At 41.2% G+C, this 21,561-nt stretch overlaps 1 protein-coding gene across 2 annotated transcripts; it reads left to right on the plus strand.

Annotated features, from left to right (window-relative positions):
- The first annotated feature begins 52 nt into the window (after positions 1 to 52).
- MUS81 (MUS81 structure-specific endonuclease subunit) lies at positions 53 to 21,182 on the plus strand. Of its 2 annotated transcripts, none has more exons than XM_078609955.1 (18): positions 53 to 910; positions 1,410 to 1,565; positions 4,457 to 4,586; positions 5,007 to 5,096; positions 6,342 to 6,424; positions 7,189 to 7,287; positions 8,148 to 8,228; positions 8,562 to 8,650; positions 9,748 to 9,952; positions 10,429 to 10,655; positions 11,589 to 11,713; positions 12,552 to 12,664; positions 13,245 to 13,361; positions 14,358 to 14,453; positions 15,550 to 15,681; positions 19,013 to 19,116; positions 19,500 to 19,583; positions 19,891 to 21,182. In XM_078609955.1, exons 2-18 carry the CDS (start codon positions 1,434 to 1,436, stop codon positions 19,955 to 19,957), a joined length of 1,974 nt encoding a protein of 657 aa, XP_078466081.1. In that variant the 5' UTR covers positions 53 to 910; positions 1,410 to 1,433; the 3' UTR covers positions 19,958 to 21,182. The 2 variants fall into 2 exon arrangements, with proteins under 2 accessions (XP_078466081.1, XP_078466080.1); XM_078609954.1 differs by having other exon boundaries at positions 53 to 807.
- The last annotated feature ends 379 nt before the right edge of the window (positions 21,183 to 21,561 follow it).

The following is a 21,561-nucleotide window of genomic DNA, read 5'->3' on the forward strand; positions in this document are numbered from 1 at the left end:
CTCTCTCCCAATCATCATAGCTCAACCTGGCTCATAAATAACATCCCCTGCAAAAATCATCACAGCCTCCAAGTGGCGTGAACCCAATTATACCCACAGCTGTCAACCCATACGATTTACCCCGTATTCTTGTACAGGGAATTTGAGTTTTCAGGCCCACACAGCGAACAGCCGTTTCAATACGGGCAGACATCTATTTTAAATGTCGATTTGTTTGTGTTTCTCCCTTGTGATGGGACTTTGTAGAATGAACGTTGAGATTTATAAAGGGCACGAGGTGACCAATAAGGTCTGAATTGGTCTGTAATGAGGTAGGGCACAGATTAGGGATTGACAGCTATGAATACCGTAGCGTCTCAGCGCGAATTTTGTCGGTGAAAACTTTCACAAAAATTGCATAAAAAGCACATGGCTATGTAGATGTTAATGTATTGTTTCTTAAATATAAAGTTGAGGTTGTCTATACAGAATCCGCATTTCACTTTAGCTAAATAATTTGTTCGATGTTGAGATTAACGATTCGATTCCTTAAACTTTCACTTTATATCGATTCCGCAATCAAAGGCGGTTACGTCTTGCGTCATCCCCAGTCGTTTAAAATGTTCGCGTAATGATGTGACGCAAATAAGCCCAAAACAACCTCTTAAGGATTTGTATTGTTGTTGAGGTTCATGTGTCGTGTTATTACTGTAACAAAAACAATAAACTTGGTTTCTGAGATAATGCGTCTGCGAATCCACTGCAGCTGTAAAGCTGACTCCGTGGGAGCAAGGGGCCGTTGTCTGGATTTCCCGCCAGGAGCCTAGGGTAGGCCTCAGGCGGGCGAACTCGGCAGAGAGCCTCAAAATCTGCGGGTGTTTCAGTGAATTAAAGTTTCACTCCTGCGTGGTGTTTATCAAAGTACAAAGGCGTACGTCGCACTTTTACCTCGTCCATTAAGTTTCCACGTGGACCCAAGAGAATTTCCTCACGATTTTATAGCGGTGATTCACGGTCACGTTTTACTAGCTCGTCGAAATTCCATTGGCATTGCTGCTCATGATGGCATGTTTCTGAGATTAACTAAACTCAACTATAGTTAATTTATTTGATCACGTGAAGCCCACTGAGCTACTGTATATAGCTCTTTTTTTCAGAAGCGACTCGGCTATCACATTAATATATCGTAAAGGGGAAATGTTGCAGCAGTAGCAGCAGCCACATACACTGCCACAAATCCTTTGCGGAGACAATTGAATAACGTTTAAACGTTGTAGGCGTCATGTGCCCGCGTGCCTTATGAAATTAAGTTGCTACGGGCGCCCCGCAAACGTTTATTGTGCAAAGTTTACAGGTCCGCAGTTGAGTCTTCGACGCGCAATCAATCGATCGATCGCGTTGTTCAAATGTGCGCTGTGCTTCCCTCTCAGCTGGGGTCAAAGGCTTCGTGATCGATGGAGGAAGCGGGACGAGCCAAGGGCCGCGTGCCAGCGTCGGGGCCCAATGCCCTCTTCGTGAGGTGGCTCACCGAACTGCGCGACGAGGCCGCCTCCAAGGGCAAGAAGTCCCACTTCGTCTACCAGAAGGTACGAGTAGGTACGAGTTTCGGGGCGCACCGCGGTGGCGAGGCTGTTGGGTGCATCTCGACTGGTGTTGCAAGGAGGAGTGTGTGGTGTTCGATCTCGACTCTTGACGTTTGTTTTGGCTTGCGTGGTCTATCTCCCCGTGATAATTGGTTTTTTTACCCTTTTATCTGGCAACAAAACTGACACATTTTTTCTTTTTTACGAGGAGTCATGTTTGCTTTGAGCACAATACCTGCGGTTGGAATGCAAACAAAAAACACAACTCTGATAATGTATGCACTGTCCTTGAAATTGATTGGCCCACACCCGAGACAGCTTTTCTTAGAGCCTAGTCTCACATGGTGTTGGACCAGATGACGCCGTTTGGCCACTAGGCTCTAAGAAAAGCTGTATCGGGTGTGGACCAATCAATTTCAAGTACAATGCATACATTATCAGAGTTGTGTTTTTTGTTTGCATTCCGACCGCAGGTATTGTGGTCAATGCAAACATGACTCCTCGTAAAAAAGGTGTCAGTTTTGTTGCTAGATAAAAGGGTATAAAAAAACAATTATCATATTTTGCTACTGGCAAAGGAGGTTCCAATGGTGTATCTCCCCGTGGTCGCGTGGATTTTTGCTCCACGTTTAGAACGGACGCCACGCGTTTAGAGAGAGTATTTTGGCTGCTTGACATTTCCACGTGATGAGCCCCGCTTCGTTGAGCCATCATGTATGGCTAGGTCGCTTCTGAAAAAGAGCTGTGTAGCTCAGTGGGTCTTACCTGGTAAAATAAAAATAGCTCAGTAATAGTTTTAGTTTAATGGTTTTAGTTGGTGGAAACTGGGACCGGATCAAATATCACTCTCCACTGCAGCTAAAATATAACATTGTTTAGTTAGTGCATTGTGTGCACTGAACGATAGACGCTGCATAAGTATGCATTCTATTCGTGAGGTACAGTACATCACTCAACTTGTCACAATGTACATTGACGATCTGTCTAAAAGTCACAATAGACAATGAATGTCACGGTTATTTGAATTTAGGAAACACCTCAGAATCAAATACCTGTCAACCCCTTATCAGTGCCTACCTTACAGACCAATTCAGACCTTATTGGTCACCCCGTGCCATTAAACATCTCAACGTTCATCCTACAAAGTCCCATCGCAAGGGAGAAACACAAACAAATAGACAACAGAAATTGCCCCTATTGGAACGGCTGTACGCCGTATGGACCTGGAAACTCAATTTCCCTGTTCAAGAATACAGGTACACCGTATGGGTTGACGGATATGCAAGGAGGGCATACCTGTCCGTTCACAAGTTCATACAGACCTGGTCACTGGGAAAATGCTATTGTGCTATACTTCCGCTTCCCAAAGCTATGTGTACTATTTGCATTTCAATGCTTCTCATTTACAGATTACAATAATACAAACCTCCGTGTGATGGAATGTTGAAATGTCTGATTTTACTGACAATTGGTGGCTTTTTGCTAATATGCGGATGTGTTCACTTCACCAACCAAATGCTATAGGTATTAGCCAGAGGTGTGGACTCGAGTCATGTGACTTGGACTCGAGTCAGACTCGAGTCATGAATTTGATGACTTGCGACTCGACTTGGACTTGCATAACAATGACTTTGTCCCACCTATGAGATGTGGACTCGAGTCATGTGACTTGGACTCGAGTCAGACTCGAGTCATGAATTTGATGACTTGCGACTCGACTTGGACTTGCATAACAATGACTTTGTCCCACCTATGAGATGTGGACTCGAGTCATGTGACTTGGACTCGAGTCAGACTCGAGTCATGAATTTGATGACTTGCGACTCGACTTGGACTTGCATAACAATGACTTTGTCCCACCTATGAGATGTGGACTCGAGTCATGTGACTTGGACTCGAGTCAGACTCGAGTCATGAATTTGATGACTTGCGACTCGACTTGGACTTGCATAACAATGACTTTGTCCCACCTATGAGATGTGGACTCGAGTCATGTGACTTGGACTCGAGTCAGACTCGAGTCATGAATTTGATGACTTGCGACTCGACTTGGACTTGCATAACAATGACTTTGTCCCACCTATGAGATGTGGACTCGAGTCATGTGACTTGGACTCGAGTCAGACTCGAGTCATGAATTTGATGACTTGCGACTCGACTTGGACTTGCATAACAATGACTTTGTCCCACCTATGAGATGTGGACTCGAGTCATGTGACTTGGACTCGAGTCAGGCTCGAGTCATGAATTTGATGACTTGCGACTCGACTTGGACTTGCATAACAATGACTTTGTCCCACCTATGAGATGTGGACTCGAGTCATGTGACTTGGACTCGAGTCAGACTCGAGTCATGAATTTGATGACTTGCGACTCGACTTGGACTTGCATAACAATGACTTTGTCCCACCTCTGGTATTAGCTATTGGCTTCTTACAAATTGGTAATCGCTTTATTGACCCAGGATGGAAAATACACGCCTGTAGGTTTTTGTATTGTTTGTTATTGTAACTTTCTGACCCGCCCATCCTAGACAAATGTGAAAAGAGCTTTATTGCTCATTCCTCCAGTCTAAATCAAGATACTGATTCGGGGATGATTTATCCGTAGAACAGCATTCGAACTCGCAGCTTCCACTACGATTTGAGCATTCTAACGCAGTGCCGCAGAATACTTCAACTTTACAAGCAACCAATTGTGAATGGTGAGGTTGAATACCGCCAAAGGGATGTGTAATTTTTAACAGTGGGTCTAAGACACCAATGGAGAATATCAAAAGTCACACTCCTTTTTCAGCAGGAAGATAGTGATTTTCTTTTCAAATCTACAATTTTCTTTAAACTCTTTTTCATTTTGTAGGTGGTATTTACTTAATGTTTAACTTTTCTGCACAGGCGCTGAGCTCTTTGAAGAAATACCCACTACCCCTGCAGAATGGCAAGGAGGCAAAAATTCTACAGAACTTTGGAGATGGAATCTGCAAGATGCTGGATCAGAAGTTGGCTGAATACAACGCTGAGCATGGTCAGCCCCTGAGATGCACGTAATTTACAGCAGCCATCTGGGCTGCTACGGAATGTTGCTTCTGCCACTTTGGAAAGCCCCAAAATATCTCAATTCTATTGTTTTAATGTTTTAGGAATGTCCACTCAACCCGTAAAATGCGTAAAACTTTGAGGATCTCTGGATAATGGAGGATCGCAGAATCTAAGCTCACAAGGATAATTAATACATTTTGCTAATTAGAAAATTATACTTTGCAGGAGTTTCACTGAGGTAGGATAATATTTCAGGAAATATTCGTTAAGAAAAGTAAAGATTATCAGCAATGTATATTTTATGTAATTCATACTGATATGAATTAATTGTGTTTTTAAATTGTAGGATTAAAATGTTGGTGTGTTTTTTAATTAGCACTTGTGTTATTGTCCTGTCACCTATCAGGATCTGATGCTTCAATACACAACCTGAAGCCTATGGCAGATGTAGCAGGCCCTAAAAAAGCCAAGTCACAAAAATCTGGATCGAATAGAGGTATGGTAAACAACATTTTACGTGTCTTTATTCCAAGGAGTGTATTATATTTAAAGGTAAACATGTCTCAGTGTTCATTGATATGTTAGATGGAAGAGGACATTACGGCCAATGCTATTGATTGCACCACACCTCACCTGCTGTTGCCTAGTCGACATCTGACCTTTTCATCAATTTTCTGTATGCCCCAATTTGACTTTTGCTTCAATGTCCTTCATCCATCCTGTACCTATCATTCTTTACAAGGTCTTCTTTCTGAATGCACCTAAACATCAATTGGCTTTATTCTGAACTTTAAAGTTGCTTACCCAATCTTCCCATTAAATTCTTAGAATACCCCACATGCACATGTGTTTAAAATCCACGTGCTGCTTTTCCAGCATCTTTGTTAAATTCATTACTCCTACTTCAGACATCCATCTTGTCATACTACAATTGGCATCTTTATACATCTAGAGTGATTTATGCTGTCCCTCAAAATCCATCCATATAATTAAATATCTCTTGACTTTCTCAAAATCACCTGTATTGTGCAACGTGCTACCTAAATGCACAGTCCTAAAGTGCCTCTAAATTATCACTTCCCACTGATGCCTGTGATAAGAAAATACACCCCTATCCATAACTACTGCAATCCACTTAGTTTTACAAAGCACAAATTTAGACTCCAGTGTCCAGCCTCTGTACTGAAAACCACCAAGAACTCCAGCAATGTCCAAGCTGACAAACATTACTACATAATTTGCATACTCCGGGTTCTCATTTGCAAATTACCCATTTTTCTCATGGTGTTTCAGTTAGTACATAGTCGAATATGACAACGAACTAAGTGGTGGCAAAACAAGCTTTATCTTTCCTGGAATGCCTTCACCCTAAAAGTTCCTGTAGCTCTGGTCCTTGCTTAAAGTCTACAAAACAATGACCCTCTGCTCTTCTTATTTATTGCCAGCTTGACTTTAAACATTTGATCTCTACAACAAGACAAAACAAACACCCACATTGACGATTATTACACTGGACAAGGACAACACGAGAATTTATAATCTGCACAATCACACGATCTGCTTTTATTGCAGATAAAACGAGTATTACTGGAGTGGAATGTATTGTTGAAGACAACGTGACTCTTTCATGAGAACAATGCCTTCTTTGGGTTAATGTTCAGTTTAAAACTGTGAAAGTGCAGGCGAGCAAGCCATCCATTGCCCCGCTAATAAATGAATATCTGCCAACTGCTCATGCCAGATCCCAAGAACGTAATAGTGCCGAGTTCTCGCAGCATGAGCAGCAGCGATGACGCACCTTCCACCAGGGACGCACCCCCACTGGTAAGCACCCCACTCAGACCTCGCATCAAACAGGGCTGGAACAAAAACGTTGATTATGAAGCAAAGTTTTATTAGGGGAACATTTTAATAGATTTCAGGAGACACGGTCCACATATTTCAAATGCCACGCGTTTACATTGTATCTGTTATATAATACTTTCTGCTAAAATTAGTAGCCATTGGATCTTCACCATTAACATTGGGACTTTTTCTAAGTTAGGTTTAGTAAAGTAACTTGTAAACTGCATGGCTATTTTATGCTTATCAGATCATTGGTACAGTGTAGATTTCTACCCTAGATTACAGCTGTCTACCATTATCACCATGACAAGGAATCATCAGTATCATGTGCTACCCCTACATGTTACGTGTACTGTATACTGATTTGACTCAATAAACACTATAATGGAATAATATGGTAGTTTTATATTGGTACAAATTATCAAAGAAACACTTAAAGCACCAGTAATATTCACTTTTAGCCATTTAATACATCTGTATATACCTACAGCATTGAATGGAGGTTGTAAGAGAAACAGGTGTTGGTATGGCACCTAGAATTGTGCTACCAGGCAGAATACCCCCAGCATAATTGTGATTGCATTGCACAATACCTAAGATGGGGTGACATGGTCAGACAAAGACTCTGGAAGGGAAATGTTGGCTGTGCAAATTGTTAAGGGTTTTTTTGCAGAAAGATAGGCAGAAATGCTTTAGAGTGTTGGCCTTAAGATAGCCAACTTGTTGATGTTTGCATTGTACAGAAGCGGACCCGGGTGGAGGGGACAAATGAAAAAGGTTACACCCCTAAGAAGTCATCAGGTGGATATGCTTTGATCATGGCTCTTTACTGGGAGAAGCAGGTACGTAGTGTCGAGTTCACATTGTAGCAGATGGAATGAATGTCAGTGTAGCGAGGTTGTATACACATAGATTTTGAAACTCAACAAACCCACTGGGCCATGATCACTAAGGCATTCGTGGATAAGATATAAAAAAAACAATATAAATATCCATTTAATGTTTTCTAAACCCTATTTAAAGAAATAACAATGTCTGATGTAAAGTGCGCACATAATTAATGGAGTCAGTTGCTAACACAACTCAGGGATGGTATATCATTGCCCTCGTGATAAATTATGTCAACATTTTTGTGGATGGCAGTACTGCTCTTAACACATTTTAAAACATAATTTAATTACGTTTATTATTCTGGTGATTAACTATAGCAGAGCTCCTAAGCTGTGGCAGAGTTCCTTGTACAAGGTTTAGAGTTCAAACTCCAGTCAGGTGTTGACTCCTGGGTTGAAAGCATGACTTAAGCGTTGTGGAACGCTAACCTTGGCCGTGCAATGGAGAAACTAGCTTCACATAAGAAAGTATTTTTTTTATAATTTCCCCAGATTACTTCATCATGAAGTCACTTATAAGATGCTTAAAAAAGGTCAAAATAGTTTCCTTCTTAAATGAGCTCACCTCTAGGTCATAGCCTTGGAGCAGTAACCACAGGGAGGAGATTCCATTTTCTTATGACAGGGTGAGTAAATAAGACATCCTCTGTTGACATCCCACAATGTGGTACTTAGTGACCCCAGAGGGATGAAGGGCTGATTCTGACTCAACTTCATATTGATAAGACTTAACCACTGTGTCACCTGGACATACTCCATATTGCATTGTAATTCCGTCATTAATGCTTTGTGTGTGACTCGTGTCTCAATAGAAACCTGATGGAAAATACTTCATGACCAAACCTGAGCTTCAGCAGGAAGCCCAACCTCACTGTGAAACATCCTTCTTTGCTGTAAGAGGCCAGCATCACTTAACTTCATCGTGTGCACCACTGACTCCGCCCCTCATCAGGGCAACAGGAGAAAGAGAATTAGAGACCACGATGCTGTTCGTGGTTTTTTTTCTATGTTTGGAGAAATAACATGCAAATTTTTTTCTGTATAACAATAGAAAGGGTAGATAAGAAAGCTCGGTTGCTGCAATCCATTTGCAACAGGATTGTATTATATGGATGTTATAGCCCTAGTGTACATATTTGCTAGTTTTTGCTCACTGTAAATTCATAAAGTTTGTGCATGGGAACATCTTTTAAAAATAACTTTTTGCCGCTGTTTCTCCAAAACAGCCCGAAGCAGGAATGCGTTACTCTGCGTGGTCGTCCATGAAAACCCTCATCAGCAAAGGCCTCGTGGAGAAGTGTAGCAATCCCGCCAAGTGAGAACATTCACGCAGACACGTTTATAAAAGCATTCATTTTTGTTTGCCGTTAAACGATTTCAGCCATGTTTACAGGAACCTACAAAACAAATCAATTCCCCTTTTATTCTAATACCATATGTATGTATGTTGAACTTCTTTCGTGCCGTGCGTAGCCAACGGTGCTAATCGGAGGTGCGGGGGAAGGACAATAAACTAAACACAAAAAGCAGTTCTAACAAAAGGAGTTTTAAATCTAGATTTAACAAATAATATCCAATATGTGACCATTTCTGAGGCTAGGCCAAGGTTGAGCAAGGTCATTCGATTTATTTTTCAGCAAATAACGCCTAAACTCCCGGCATAATTTTTCCAGAGAGGAGCCCAAAAATGATTTATTTATTTATATCCGGTCGTTTTTCTGAATTACATTTCAAAGCAGCTTTAAAAAATGCCCAATTGTGCACAGAATTGCCCAAACTGCAGCTCTGATGATGAGGCTCCTAGTCTTAACCTAGTCTCTGTGGTTTTCAGGTGAAGGCTGGGTGGGACTTTTAAAGTGAAGGTCAGATCCACGGCCCTTTTTCGTCAAAAATAAACAAACCAAAAAGATGCTGATATATTTGAGAAACGTTCATTTAAATAGGTAAAATTAGTTTCACACATCAATAGCAGTACCATGCATATACAGAAATATTGTTGAATATGAATGGGCTCCTAACTCGTTCAATAAAATATATTGGTTGATTGAAGATTGAATTTAATTAATTTCACAAATACTTGAGATATTAATGGGCATGGTAAGTATGTGTATTCTTTAAAACAAGTGACTTTTATGACTTAATAAAATGAATTTATCTCCAATTATTGCCATCTATCTACTTGAGGCCTATATGCCATTGGCCGTTGTACAATGGCATGAGTAAGATGGCTCTTACTCATGATGTTGCCCATATTTAAGGGGAATATATATTTACTTTTTATGTCTGTACAACATGCATAAGCATATAGGCATGTACGTTTTGATATTGGCGAAAGTAGTGGGGGGGGTATTTAATGATAAAACAAACGATTGCAAGCCACTTTTTGTCACTTACTTAATGTCCCATTTGCAGGTATTTTATCACAGAAAATGGCATTGAGCTGGCACGGAGGATAGACTGTGCTGAGGCTCTGCAAGGTAAGCTGTCAGGAATGGGAAGTGATAACGTGGCAACCGCTGTGGAAACCGTGGGACTGTACCCGGCCACGGATGGCGCCATTGACCTCACAGAATCGGACGAGGATTTGGGAGCAGAAGTGGGTACCACTGGTCCAAAGGTACGATCTTATGTGTGATTGCATTGATTAACTGCTCATTAACATATATTGACAAGGTATTTCTTTGTTTACTCCTAGTATGACATAGGATTGGGTGGATTCTGATCACAGGTGGGTATTTGGATGATGTATTAAACACGTTAGAGTTGATTAAGATAGTTAGGGTGTAATGATTCACCGTCCCCCAGTGATATGATTAAATGTTGTGAATGCAGTGATTTAAAGTATGAAATAAAAAAACAGCTTAAAATATATAATGGTCGTATGGTATCTATATAGAGGGAATGCATCCAAGAGGATGACCAGTGTCATGTGCAGCAATGAGATGGATCGCGGTAATGTGTGGAGGCCTTTATCCAGCAGTGGAAAGACAATAGCTGACGATGATGATCGTGCAAAATTATACGATTGTAATTTAAACGATCCCTTTTAAATCAACTCTAATCAATGGAAATGTTGGATGATCATAAATGCAGGAAACGTGGACAACAGCGATCGCGACGAAGGCACCGCTTTCCCCACCGGCCAGGTGCATTACTGCGCAAGGGCAGACGGTGGCTGCATACCGTGACTACCTTCCTCGTGATATGGAACCCCGAGAAGATTTTCCACCATCCCAGCCTCAGACCGCCGTGCCTGACATCACTCTACGTCCGGGAGAGTTCGACATTATTCTTTGTGTTGATGTCATCGAAACGACTGGGTGCGTGGACAGCTGATTCATTTTTGAAATACATTTTGAATATATGTGTGTATGTTGAACTTCTTTCGCACCATACGTCGCCATGTGTGCTAATCGTAGGTGCGTTTTATTATTTTGCTGGATATATTGAAAGGTTGCTTTTTTAACAGTTCATGGATAATAGATAATGCCCTTGGTGATGTGATTCTTACTACCGATAAGGAATATTCCATTTGGAATTAACAAAGTGCAATGTAACGGTTGTTCCTGTTACGTCATTCACAAAGTATACATCATTGTGTTCCGGTGGTGTGACATATCCGCACTTTGAATGTAACTTGTGTTACTATTGTCTAAAAAGGGAAGTAATAAAATAATAAAAATAAAACATAATAAAACAATTCTCTAGTGAGAATTTGTTTTATTATGTTTTATTTTTATTATTTTATTACTTCCCTTCTACGTGACTTTACCGAAAGAACCAAGAAGATGAATCCCTGCAGTCACGAAAGCTTTAAATCGAAATATTGTCTAAAAAGTACAAACATTCAACTTTCAAAGGAGTTTAGCAGAATTTCCTTGCGAATATCATTTGGATTCTTCAACTTGGATAAATAAAGTTTGATGATGGTTGTGAGTTCAAATCCTGCTCATGCTTCACCCCTTTTGGGGTCGATAATAAGATTACCTCTTGTTGGAAAGTCGTCAGTGCTTCTCATAGGATTGACACCTCCATGGAATGTGTAACCGCTGGTTCAGGTCCACCAATTAGTGCAAGGTTGGCTACATACGATGTAAAAGAAGTTCTACATACATGCATACATTGGTGGAGATGACCACCTCCCAATGTTCATTAGAGCTCATTTGAGCATTGGGAGGTGGTCTGACCGTAGTTGGCATATTTCTGAAAATGTTGCCAACTTATGTTGCGCATTGGCTCCCCCCTGTTCTCAGGTCTGGATCAATGAAGCAGGAGCTGGTAAACGAGCTCAAAAAGAACGGAGTGCAGTTCGATGTGCGGAAGTTGAACGTGGGTGACTTCGTGTGGGCCGCTCAGGAGCGTGTGCAGCCTCTCCCTGGTTGGTTTGCGGGCCTTGCTTCTGGCCGCAGCTGTGTTTGCATCTTAAAAAAAACACGATATCCTTTTCAATGCATCGACTTCAACAGCGGTCATCATTTATCTACTGATATCTCTGCCATCTATTACAGTCTCGCAATACAACAACTCATCTAGCTCCTGCACACTAGCTGATTTCATCGCTTCATCTCCGGGATGGACGTCCTCTCGGGCGAGTTCCCTCCCTACACACACCAAGCAAATATAATTCGATGTCTCTCCATGCTGTTATGATCTTTGGATGGTTGCTGTCTTTTTGGTAGACATGGAGTGAACGATATTTAATTTAAATACCGCAGTATAAATTATGCTTGCCTCAAATACTCGTCACTTGACACTAATGTTTTAGCTGCTCAAATGTCGGAAACAATTTAGAATCAATGTTTTTTCGCGGTGCTGTAAATTATTGTTGGGACTGGGGATAACACTGGTCTCGGTGGTGTGGCATGAGTACAGCATTACGATGATTGGTAAATGTTACTTGGATAATTCACCTGATTCTGAAATACACAAAGTCTGGTTGGCTGTGGCTTGTGTTATCAGAGGTGTGGTCAGTTCTTTACTTGGTAGGATTATGATGAGACAATTAAGTGGCACATCTTCTGAACAAATAAACCAGTGAAGTCTGCTATGTTCTAAGCTGCTGTGGTCTCGCGTGCCTTGGAACAGTAGGCTAGCCATTGGATGTTGGTTTTCCTGCCACCTTAGCATGAACATTCGTGCAGTGCAAGTCAATTGTGCTAACCATTGTACCATGGCTCAGAACATTACAAATTCCAATAATGACTGAATTCTTGCAGGCCAGTTGAAGGTGCCGGCGGCAAGGGAGCTGGTGCTTGACTACATCGTGGAGCGGAAGCGGATGGATGACCTCTGTGGCAGCATCATCGATGGGCGCTTTAAGGAGCAGAAGGTCAGATGGTAGTCACCTATACATTGGCACAGTCAGCTCTACGTTGGTTTTTATAAACCATGACGCAAACTCCGATCATCCTTGCAGCGGTGGCTTTTGGCTAACCAGTATGATCACATGTTGTTAATGAAGTTATGCTAAGATTTATAATTGTTAATGTTTCCATATGTCAATGCAGGATATTGGTTTGACATATTTCTCAAATTGAATATTGCCATTGACGAATACATCAATTACAGTCTATAATTTTGGATTCATTTGTTTTCATTTGGGTTTCTGGATAGCTGAATGGCCATTGTATTTACCAAATTTTCAGTTGCACATACAGCAGTTAACTTACATAGTATCCGTATTAAATTAGTCAACTGCACTCTCTTTTTAAAAGTGCTAATTTCCCGCATCATTACCGGAATTTACATATTTATTATTATTATTATATTTTTCAGCTATATGTTGCAAATTAGATCATTTGTTTTAAAAGCTCCGATCTGAATAAAGGCATTGTTTCAAATTAAGATCTACAGCCTGGACATAGAGTCATTAAAGGATATTGTTTATCCATTTGCTTCTTGACTGACAGTTCCGTCTGAAGAAGTGCGGGCTGAGGAACTGGATTTATTTGGTGGAGGATTTCAAGAAGGCTCAACACATGAGCCTCCCAGAGTCTACTCTTCAGCAAGCTGTGGTCAACACACAGGCAAGAGTCACTACATGCTTCTCCTGCCCCATGTGTGGGAAAAACAAGAATATAAAATTTTACTTTTTATGAAAAAAAAAATGATATTGTGTATGATTTATTGATTGAAAAGTTAAAGGTACAGCCATACTATTACTTGCTAACCTCTCCAGGTGGAAGAGGCCTCGACTAGAGGGAGTTCTAGAGAGCCCATCCAAAGCGTATGTTTTCATGCAGGTCCAGAAATCTTGGAAGTGGTGGGCGTTCCAACGCCGCATGTGACCTTCAGATTGATTTTCTCTTTTGTACCCCTTTTACGACTGGGTGGAAAGCCTTCGTTGATTGACTACTTTATTTAATAAGTTCTGAAAACTAGCGTTGGTGTGTCCTTCAGACATGTTCTTAAAAGACTTCCATCGGCTCTTAGTCCGTCCAGTGTCGCTGACACTTCAGACAAGCCAATGACTCAATTCCTCACAGTCTTATGCCACACCAGGTAAAGACGCTGACTTAGGGCATTTCTCCAGTAGTCCACGGTGCTGAGCTGGGGATTGTATTGCACTGGTCAACACACTTTTTCTGGCATAAGGTATTCCAACGGTTTTAAGGTAATTTTGGGGTGCTGATTCCAAATCTGGCATCAGTTTTTGTCTATCACATCAGATTTTTGAGATATCAAATATTGCATTTTCAATAAAAACTGCAGAAGAAAAATATTAAATAAATGTGGATATCTATATAAAATAATATTATAAACACACTATCCTAAAAATACAGCACCATATTTTAACACTAAAGCAGTCACTGACTCGCAACAACTTGCAATCATAAGTGAAAGAGTTAATTTCGGGTAAAATCAATGAAAATGGGGTATGCCGATAGCATAAAATGAGATGTGATAGAGCAAATCTGAGATCAGATTTGGAATCAGCGCCCTTTAATTAGTCTAAAACAGCTGCAAAAGTCCAGGCCAGAATTTTTTTTTTTTGTTGACCAGTGTTGTTTATTTCTGTTCAGGTGGTGGATAACTTCTTCATTAAACGCACCCGGGACATACGGGAGTCAGCAGCTTACCTCACCATCATGACGCGCTATCTGCACAACGCGTACGCGGTGAGGACCTCGCACCGTCCGTGGTTTCTGTACTCGGCAGACATTCCTGACAACCTCAGCGCATTCGACCACATTCTCACCTATTAGGCACATTCATGTGTAAAGTTACACATTAATGTGTATATGTTGAACTTCCTTCAAACCGTACGTGGCCAAGCGTGCTAATCAGAGGTGCGGGTAAAGTATTGCAAATCCTATATTGAGAAAAAAAAGTGACATCTGACAAGAATGCCAGTGCACCCAACTGCAGTAATTTACAAAAACTACCAAAAGTGATCAAATACAGTGCAGTTATAACCCGATTTACATCTCCCTCTTTTATGTTGTTTTGCAAATACATTGTCACTTTATAAATAGCACGACCTGATTTCCGTCACCTCAACCCACACTCACCTCGCTGACAGCATCATCCATCCTTTCTCGTTATCCGTCGCCTCTCAGCCTCCACCACCTACCCTGTAAACCACTTTGATTGACGTTGTTTTGGTTCGTCGTCGTACCTTTCAGGAACACATCCCCGACGTAAACTGTGGAATTGTTTCGATTTCAAGCTTTCGTGACTGCAGGGATTCATCTTCTTGGTTCTTTCGGTAAAGTCACGTAGAATGGAAATAATAAAATAATAAAAATAAAACATCAAATAATTCTCACGACGTTTCGGCCACAACGCAAGCAGCCGTCCTCAGGTGGAGAACAGGTCTGTCGAGAAGACAGAGTCTGAATGAGCCTGGGGTGTGTCATTCAGACTCTGTCTTCTCGACAGACCTGTTCTCCACCTGAGGACGGCTGCTTGCGTTGTGGCCGAAACGTCGTGAGAATTATTTTATGTTTTATTTGTATTATTTTATTATTTCCATTCTACGTGACTTTACCGAAAGAACCAAGAAGATGTGGAATTGTTGTACTTCAAAATCTAAGAGCAGTCTTTAAATGAGGATGTTTTGTGTATATACAGTACAGCTTATGCACTCTCTTTGGCTTGCGAGGTGTTATTGATTTGGCCATGATACTGTGTGGTTTGGATGTCTAACTTGTCTAAATCTGTTTTTATTTTTTATTAAATATGAATGATAACGAATTTGTTACACGTTGGCAGCGCAAAACGCTGATGAGCTGTACAAAGGAGGAGAGGACAGCTCTGCTACCAGCTGACCGCCCTTGTTCCGTGGACGATTCACTGCCACTCATCACCTTTTCCGAGTTCAACCAGGGAGCCGCCAAAAACAAGGTACGCACCACGCCGTTGTTGGCCACATCAACTTCACGAGATATTGGGCCAGAATCACGACTTGGCTAAGTGGCTTGAATTGTCTTGACGGTTTTGCCTTGAAGTTAGTGAAGGAGACAGTAGGTTTTTTTCACCAGCAATAAGGTGAAAGGGAGCCATTGCATCATAACTGCCCCTCTGCTAATGCCACACGTTCACGTGTTTTGTGTGAAAGTGGTACATTCAAAATAGCACTATATTAACTAATTCAATAACCTAATTCTAGATTTGAAGCTTTCGTGACTGCAAGGATTCATATTCTTAGGTTTTTTCGGTAAAGTCACGTAGGTAAAAAACATTAAAAAGTAAAATAAAATAAAAATCACGACGTTTCGGAGGCAACACAAGCTTCCGTCTTCAGGTGGTACCGTCACAGCCACGACAGCTGTATCAAGTAAATGAGAGATTGCAGTAGCTACCACTCCGTTTATATAATGGTTGGAGAAGGTGGTGGGGCAAGGGCCGCATACTTTTTATTAATATGGTAAGGTGAGGCTTAAGACTAAGAATAGACTGCATAACAAAGGCTGAGCCTTTGTTATGGAGAGGTGCGGTTTGTGACTACCTGTGACAGGGAGACCACCACCAAACATGGTGAAACTGTAATAGTTGTCTGTCAAATAAGATTGGCAAATCAGTGTAGTTAAATCTTTTTTGCATGGTTAATCACATCTTTCCAATGATTACTCAGTTTGTAACCGTCATCACGGTTGAAATTATGTCTGTGTTTGTATATTTGTATGGCTTCGTGTACAAACCTTTGATGGTAGCCAGGAGGTTTGCAGAGAACCTTGGTCTCGGAAAATACAATTTCATGAGAGCCCACCGAGTTGTAGCAATGATCGGCAACGGCTGAAGAATCAGTTCTGCCGTGTTTCAGATCTGACTTGTGCTCGCGGACACGATCAGAAACATGACGTTTCGTTTCTCCAATTTAGCAATCACCACAAATGCAACTAAATTTGTAGACTCCAGGATATTGTAAGTCAGGAACGACATCCTTCACAGATGGAATCAAATCACAGATTTTATGCACTGTACTGAATCGGACTTGGATCTTATGTTTGTTTAGAATTTTGGAGATCTTTTTGGTCACGCCTGCTATGTATGGCAACGTGATAGTTTTGGTTGGAGTTTCATGTGGCTGTTTCTGTATGGTGGGAGAAACAGCTTGGCGGATAGTGCGGTCAGAGTATCCGTTCATCCTGAGGGCCCGATGTACATGTCTTAATTCACCGGCCAGGTGGTGTTGGTCAGAAATGCCATGGGCTCTGTGGTATAGCGTTTTGATGAGAGAATTCTTTTGAGATGGGTGGTGGTGGGAATCCGGTTTTAATTAGGAATCTGTGTGGGTGGCTTTCCTGTAGAGAGGAGACCTGACGGATCCTTGGGACATTCTGTCTACAGGAAAGCCACCCACACAGATTCCTACTTAAAACCGGATTCCCACCACCACCCATCTCAAAAGAATTCTCTCATCAAAACGCTATACCACAGAACCCATGGCATTTCTGACCAACACCACCTGGCCGGTGAATTAAGACATGTACATCGGGCCCTCAGGATGAACGGATACTCTGACCGCACTATCCGCCAAGCTGTTTCTCCCACCATACAGAAACAGCCACATGAAACTCCAACCAAAACTATCACGTTGCCATACATAGAAGGCGTGACCAAAAAGATCTCCAAAATTCTAAACAAACATAAGATCCAAGTCCGATTCAGTACAGTGCATAAAATCCGTGATTTGATTCCGTCTGTGAAGGATGTCGTTCCTGACTTACAGTATCCTGGAGTCTACAAATTGAGTTGCATTTGTGGTGATTGCTACATTGGAGAAACGAAACGTCATGTTGCTGATCGTGTCCGCGAGCACAAGTCAGATCTGAAACACGGCAGAACTGATTCTTCAGCCGTTGCCGATCATTGCTACAACTCGGTGGGCTCTCATGAAATTGTATTTTCCGAGACCAAGGTTCTCTGCAAACCTCCTGGCTACCATCAAAGGTTTGTACACGAAGCCATACAAATATACAAACACAGACATAATTTCAACCGTGATGACGGTTACAAACTGAGTAATCATTGGAAAGATGTGATTAACCATGCAAAAAAGATTTAACTACACTGATTTGCCAATCTTATTTGACAGACAACTATTACAGTTTCACCATGTTTGTTGGTGGTCTCCCTGTCACAGGTAGTCATAAACCGCATCTCTCCATAACAAAGGCTCAGCCTTTGTTAACAAAGGCTCAGCCTTTGTTATGGCTCAGCCTTTGTTATGCAGTCTATTCTTAGTCTTAAGCCTCACCTTACCATATTAATAAAAAGTATGCGGCCCTTGCCCCACCACCTTCTCCAACCATTATATAAACGGAGTGGTAGCTACTGCAATCTCTCATTTACTTGATCCAGCTGTCGTGGCTGTGACGGTACCACCTGAAGACGGAAGCTTGTGTTGCCTCCGAAACGTCGTGATTTTTATTTTATTTTACTTTTTAATGTTTTTTACCTACGTGACTTTACCGAAAAAACCTAAGAATATAATTCAATAACCATAGACATACAGCCTTTCATTTCCACATTCACCCAGTGTTTTCACAGCCATGTTTGTGCCATTTATCATGGACACTTGTTGTAAAATTAAGTTTTATGATTTTTACTGTTTAATCACTTGTGTAACAGTAACCTGCTATCCAAAGTGGTGCAGCATCAGCTAATACACTCCTTTAGCAGTTCATTATATTTAAGTCACAGTACAGGCCACTGGTATGAGCAAGTATACGCCTTCCTCGTTTTGAATTAAAACAAGACAAAATAATTATTGACGCGGATTAACATAACGCTTGTTATTTCACTGGTATGCCTCATTTGGGTTTATATGCTTTAAAATTAATCATATCTGAGCACCCTAAAACCTAGGGTTGGCAGATTGCATTGTTTTGCCTGAGTTAATCAAACTCAGGCAAATGAATGGAAATTTACTCGTTGGTTCTTTCGGTAAAGTCACGTAGGTATAAAATAAAATAAATTAAATCACGACGTTTCGATTGCTTGTGTTCCAATCGAAACGTCGTGATTTATTTATTTTCTACCTACGTGACTTTACCGAAAGAACCAAAGAGTGGATCCCTGCAGTCACGAAAACTTCCAATCTAGATTGAATGGAAACTGTTTTGTGTTTGGTGGCCACTCTCGTTGGTGTAATGCTATGATGTGGACATTAGCCCTCTGAGCTACCCGTTCACCTCAATGCTTTAAGTCCTTGTTTTTTGTGGATTTCCAGGCTCAAACCGTTCAGGAGGTGTTCGCACGGCAGTTGCTGCAGTTCAGTGGCGTAAGCGGAGACAAAGCCATCGCTATCATGGATAAATACCCTACCCCACAAAGGTACTCACCAGCCCTTCATACACCTCAAATACAGCCTGTTCATTATTGCATTCACAAATGCAACACTGCATACCAATTTACAAATGTATGGTTTTTAAAAAAATCAAATAATTGACCTCTTGCCCAAATGAGCAGTGAGATGGGGCACATTTATCTTGGCGAACTGACCCATTGTCCGAAGTGCCTTATTGGTATGGCAAGGGCCAGTCTCTACTTAATTAAGCAAAACATTAATTTATATACGTACGTATATTTGTCGTAAAAACACATACACGCCAATTGCTAGATTCAGGGGCATTTCGGCTATCCTGCCTATCCTCGCTATTCTGGGCACTTACGTTGTGAGTTTTTCATTGTTTCCCCCTTGTCCTGGTGCCTTCCAGCCTGATGACGGCCTACTCAAAGTGCTCCACAGACACCGAAAGGGAGAAGCTTCTAGCCAACTTCAAGTGCGGGAAGCTGCAACGGTGAGTTAGGAACGTGGCACATGTTTTTGCCATGAACAGACATTGAGAGGTGTAAAATTACTGGGAATCTTGTGTTGTGTCGTGAACAAGCATCAATGGTGATGTACAAATTCATGAACCGTTTACATGTAACGGGTTCAGCATTCAGTGCGTGATGGTCTTCATGGTTGAATTTCGGTGTCAACGTTGAAATCTGAGCGAGAGCTCTAAAGGAATTTCACAGAATAGAGTGGCTTGGAGTGGCTTTGCTGAACAGTTTTTGCTGTAAACATCTACTCATTTAATGTCTTTGTTACTTGATCCACAGGAACCTGGGACCAGCCCTAAGCAAACTCATTGCTGGATTCTACTGCACAGCTGGGCCTTTGAGCTGACAGCAATATAATCACAACACAGTTCCTTGTTTATGTGAAGAAGAAAAAAACCCTTAAAACTCATCTTTTTTTCACAAAACTGTTGCTTATTCGTGGCAGTTCTGGATGGCTGTCTACAACATGCAGCTGTTTGTTTGCATCTCACGTGATGAAATACTTGTGACTGATGGAACGCGTGCATTGCTTTACTGCGGGAAGGTGCAGCTCTCTTGTGGATCCGCAGTAAAATTTTGTGCATTCAAAAACCTCTCTCCATTTGTGAGCGAAACTGCAACGGTTCTGGAGTGAGTGGTCGAGCCTTTTGTTTGTGAACGCCATACTCAAGGTTATGCTGCGCTGTGCATTGCACTGCTGCAACGGCTGCATGACACTCCGTGCTTGCGATGTTACTTCCTGTGTTCGCAGGGAGGATGATTTGCTCCTTGTGATGCAATGAATTGTTGCCATTTGACTGTTGGGATTTGATTAAGTTTGCTTAGACAAATTGCTGCAATTTGATACGGAAATCCATGGGTTTTCTTTACATTGAGGTGAATAGTGTAGTGCCTCCAATGAACGTCTACCTGGATACTACTTAAAACACGTGGTACATTGTATGATTGTGTGCTTGACGATTCTGATGGAATTGATGCATCATTCTAACCCGAGTGTGCATGGTGATGCGTGTTTGGAGAGGCCAGGGGAGATGATTGGATGATGCTGTGTGCATTGTGTCACATGCTGCATGCAGCTATATGAAACCGAAAGCACATTGTGTTGCCTTTCATTGCTGCCATAATGTTGCATCGTGTAACAAATATAAACTATTCATGAGAACCACGTTTGACACTTGAATGTGTGTGAAATATGCCTCTGGCTGTTTGTAGCCAATGGATTTGGTTTAATAGTATGTTTATATTAAACTAGGGACCATACTGCACATTGAAATAATGAACCTTCATAATGCATTTTCAAGATAAGAACTAAAGTTAATAACTAAGTAAGTACAATTGCTTAGTTGGCTAGGGACAAGCTATTTCAGTAATTAATGTCAATGACTTTGTGTATGTTGCCTCTACGAGTTATTCAGTCTTTAAAGAGTATTTCCCCACTCCACAGATTCATATCTTATCACTTGCTGCTGCTGTACATTGTCAGCTAAATGTTGTATTATGTACTTTGCCATGTAAAGAATTCTGTATGCACAATGGAACCGTGCCAATACATTTGAAATGTATTAATGGGACGATGTTTTTTTCTGTTGTAACAATTTTTCAGTATGCAATGAAAGTATGTAAAATCTGGCACATTTGTAGTTGTGAAGTATTTGGTAACTCTTGTCATGTGCACGTTGAAAACTCAAAAATACTGATTATAATGCCTTTTCTGCATGTTTCTTCACCAATCAGTGGAATTACATATGGGCATAAATATAGGCTACATGGTGATACTGCTATATATTTTACGATATAAGACCAACGATAATTGTATTTGCCATTTTGCTCATATCGTCATACCGTGATTATCGATGCTCATTTTTTCATCTTAATGTTAAAGACCATTTAACATTTATAAATAAGGCAAATAGTGTGCCACTTAATTCAGCACATTCCAACTTTGAGAAT

This window comes from Lampetra planeri, chromosome 33, assembly GCF_965212315.1.
Source record: "Lampetra planeri chromosome 33, kcLamPlan1.2.h2, whole genome shotgun sequence".
Classification (NCBI taxonomy): Eukaryota; Metazoa; Chordata; class Hyperoartia; order Petromyzontiformes; family Petromyzontidae; genus Lampetra; species Lampetra planeri.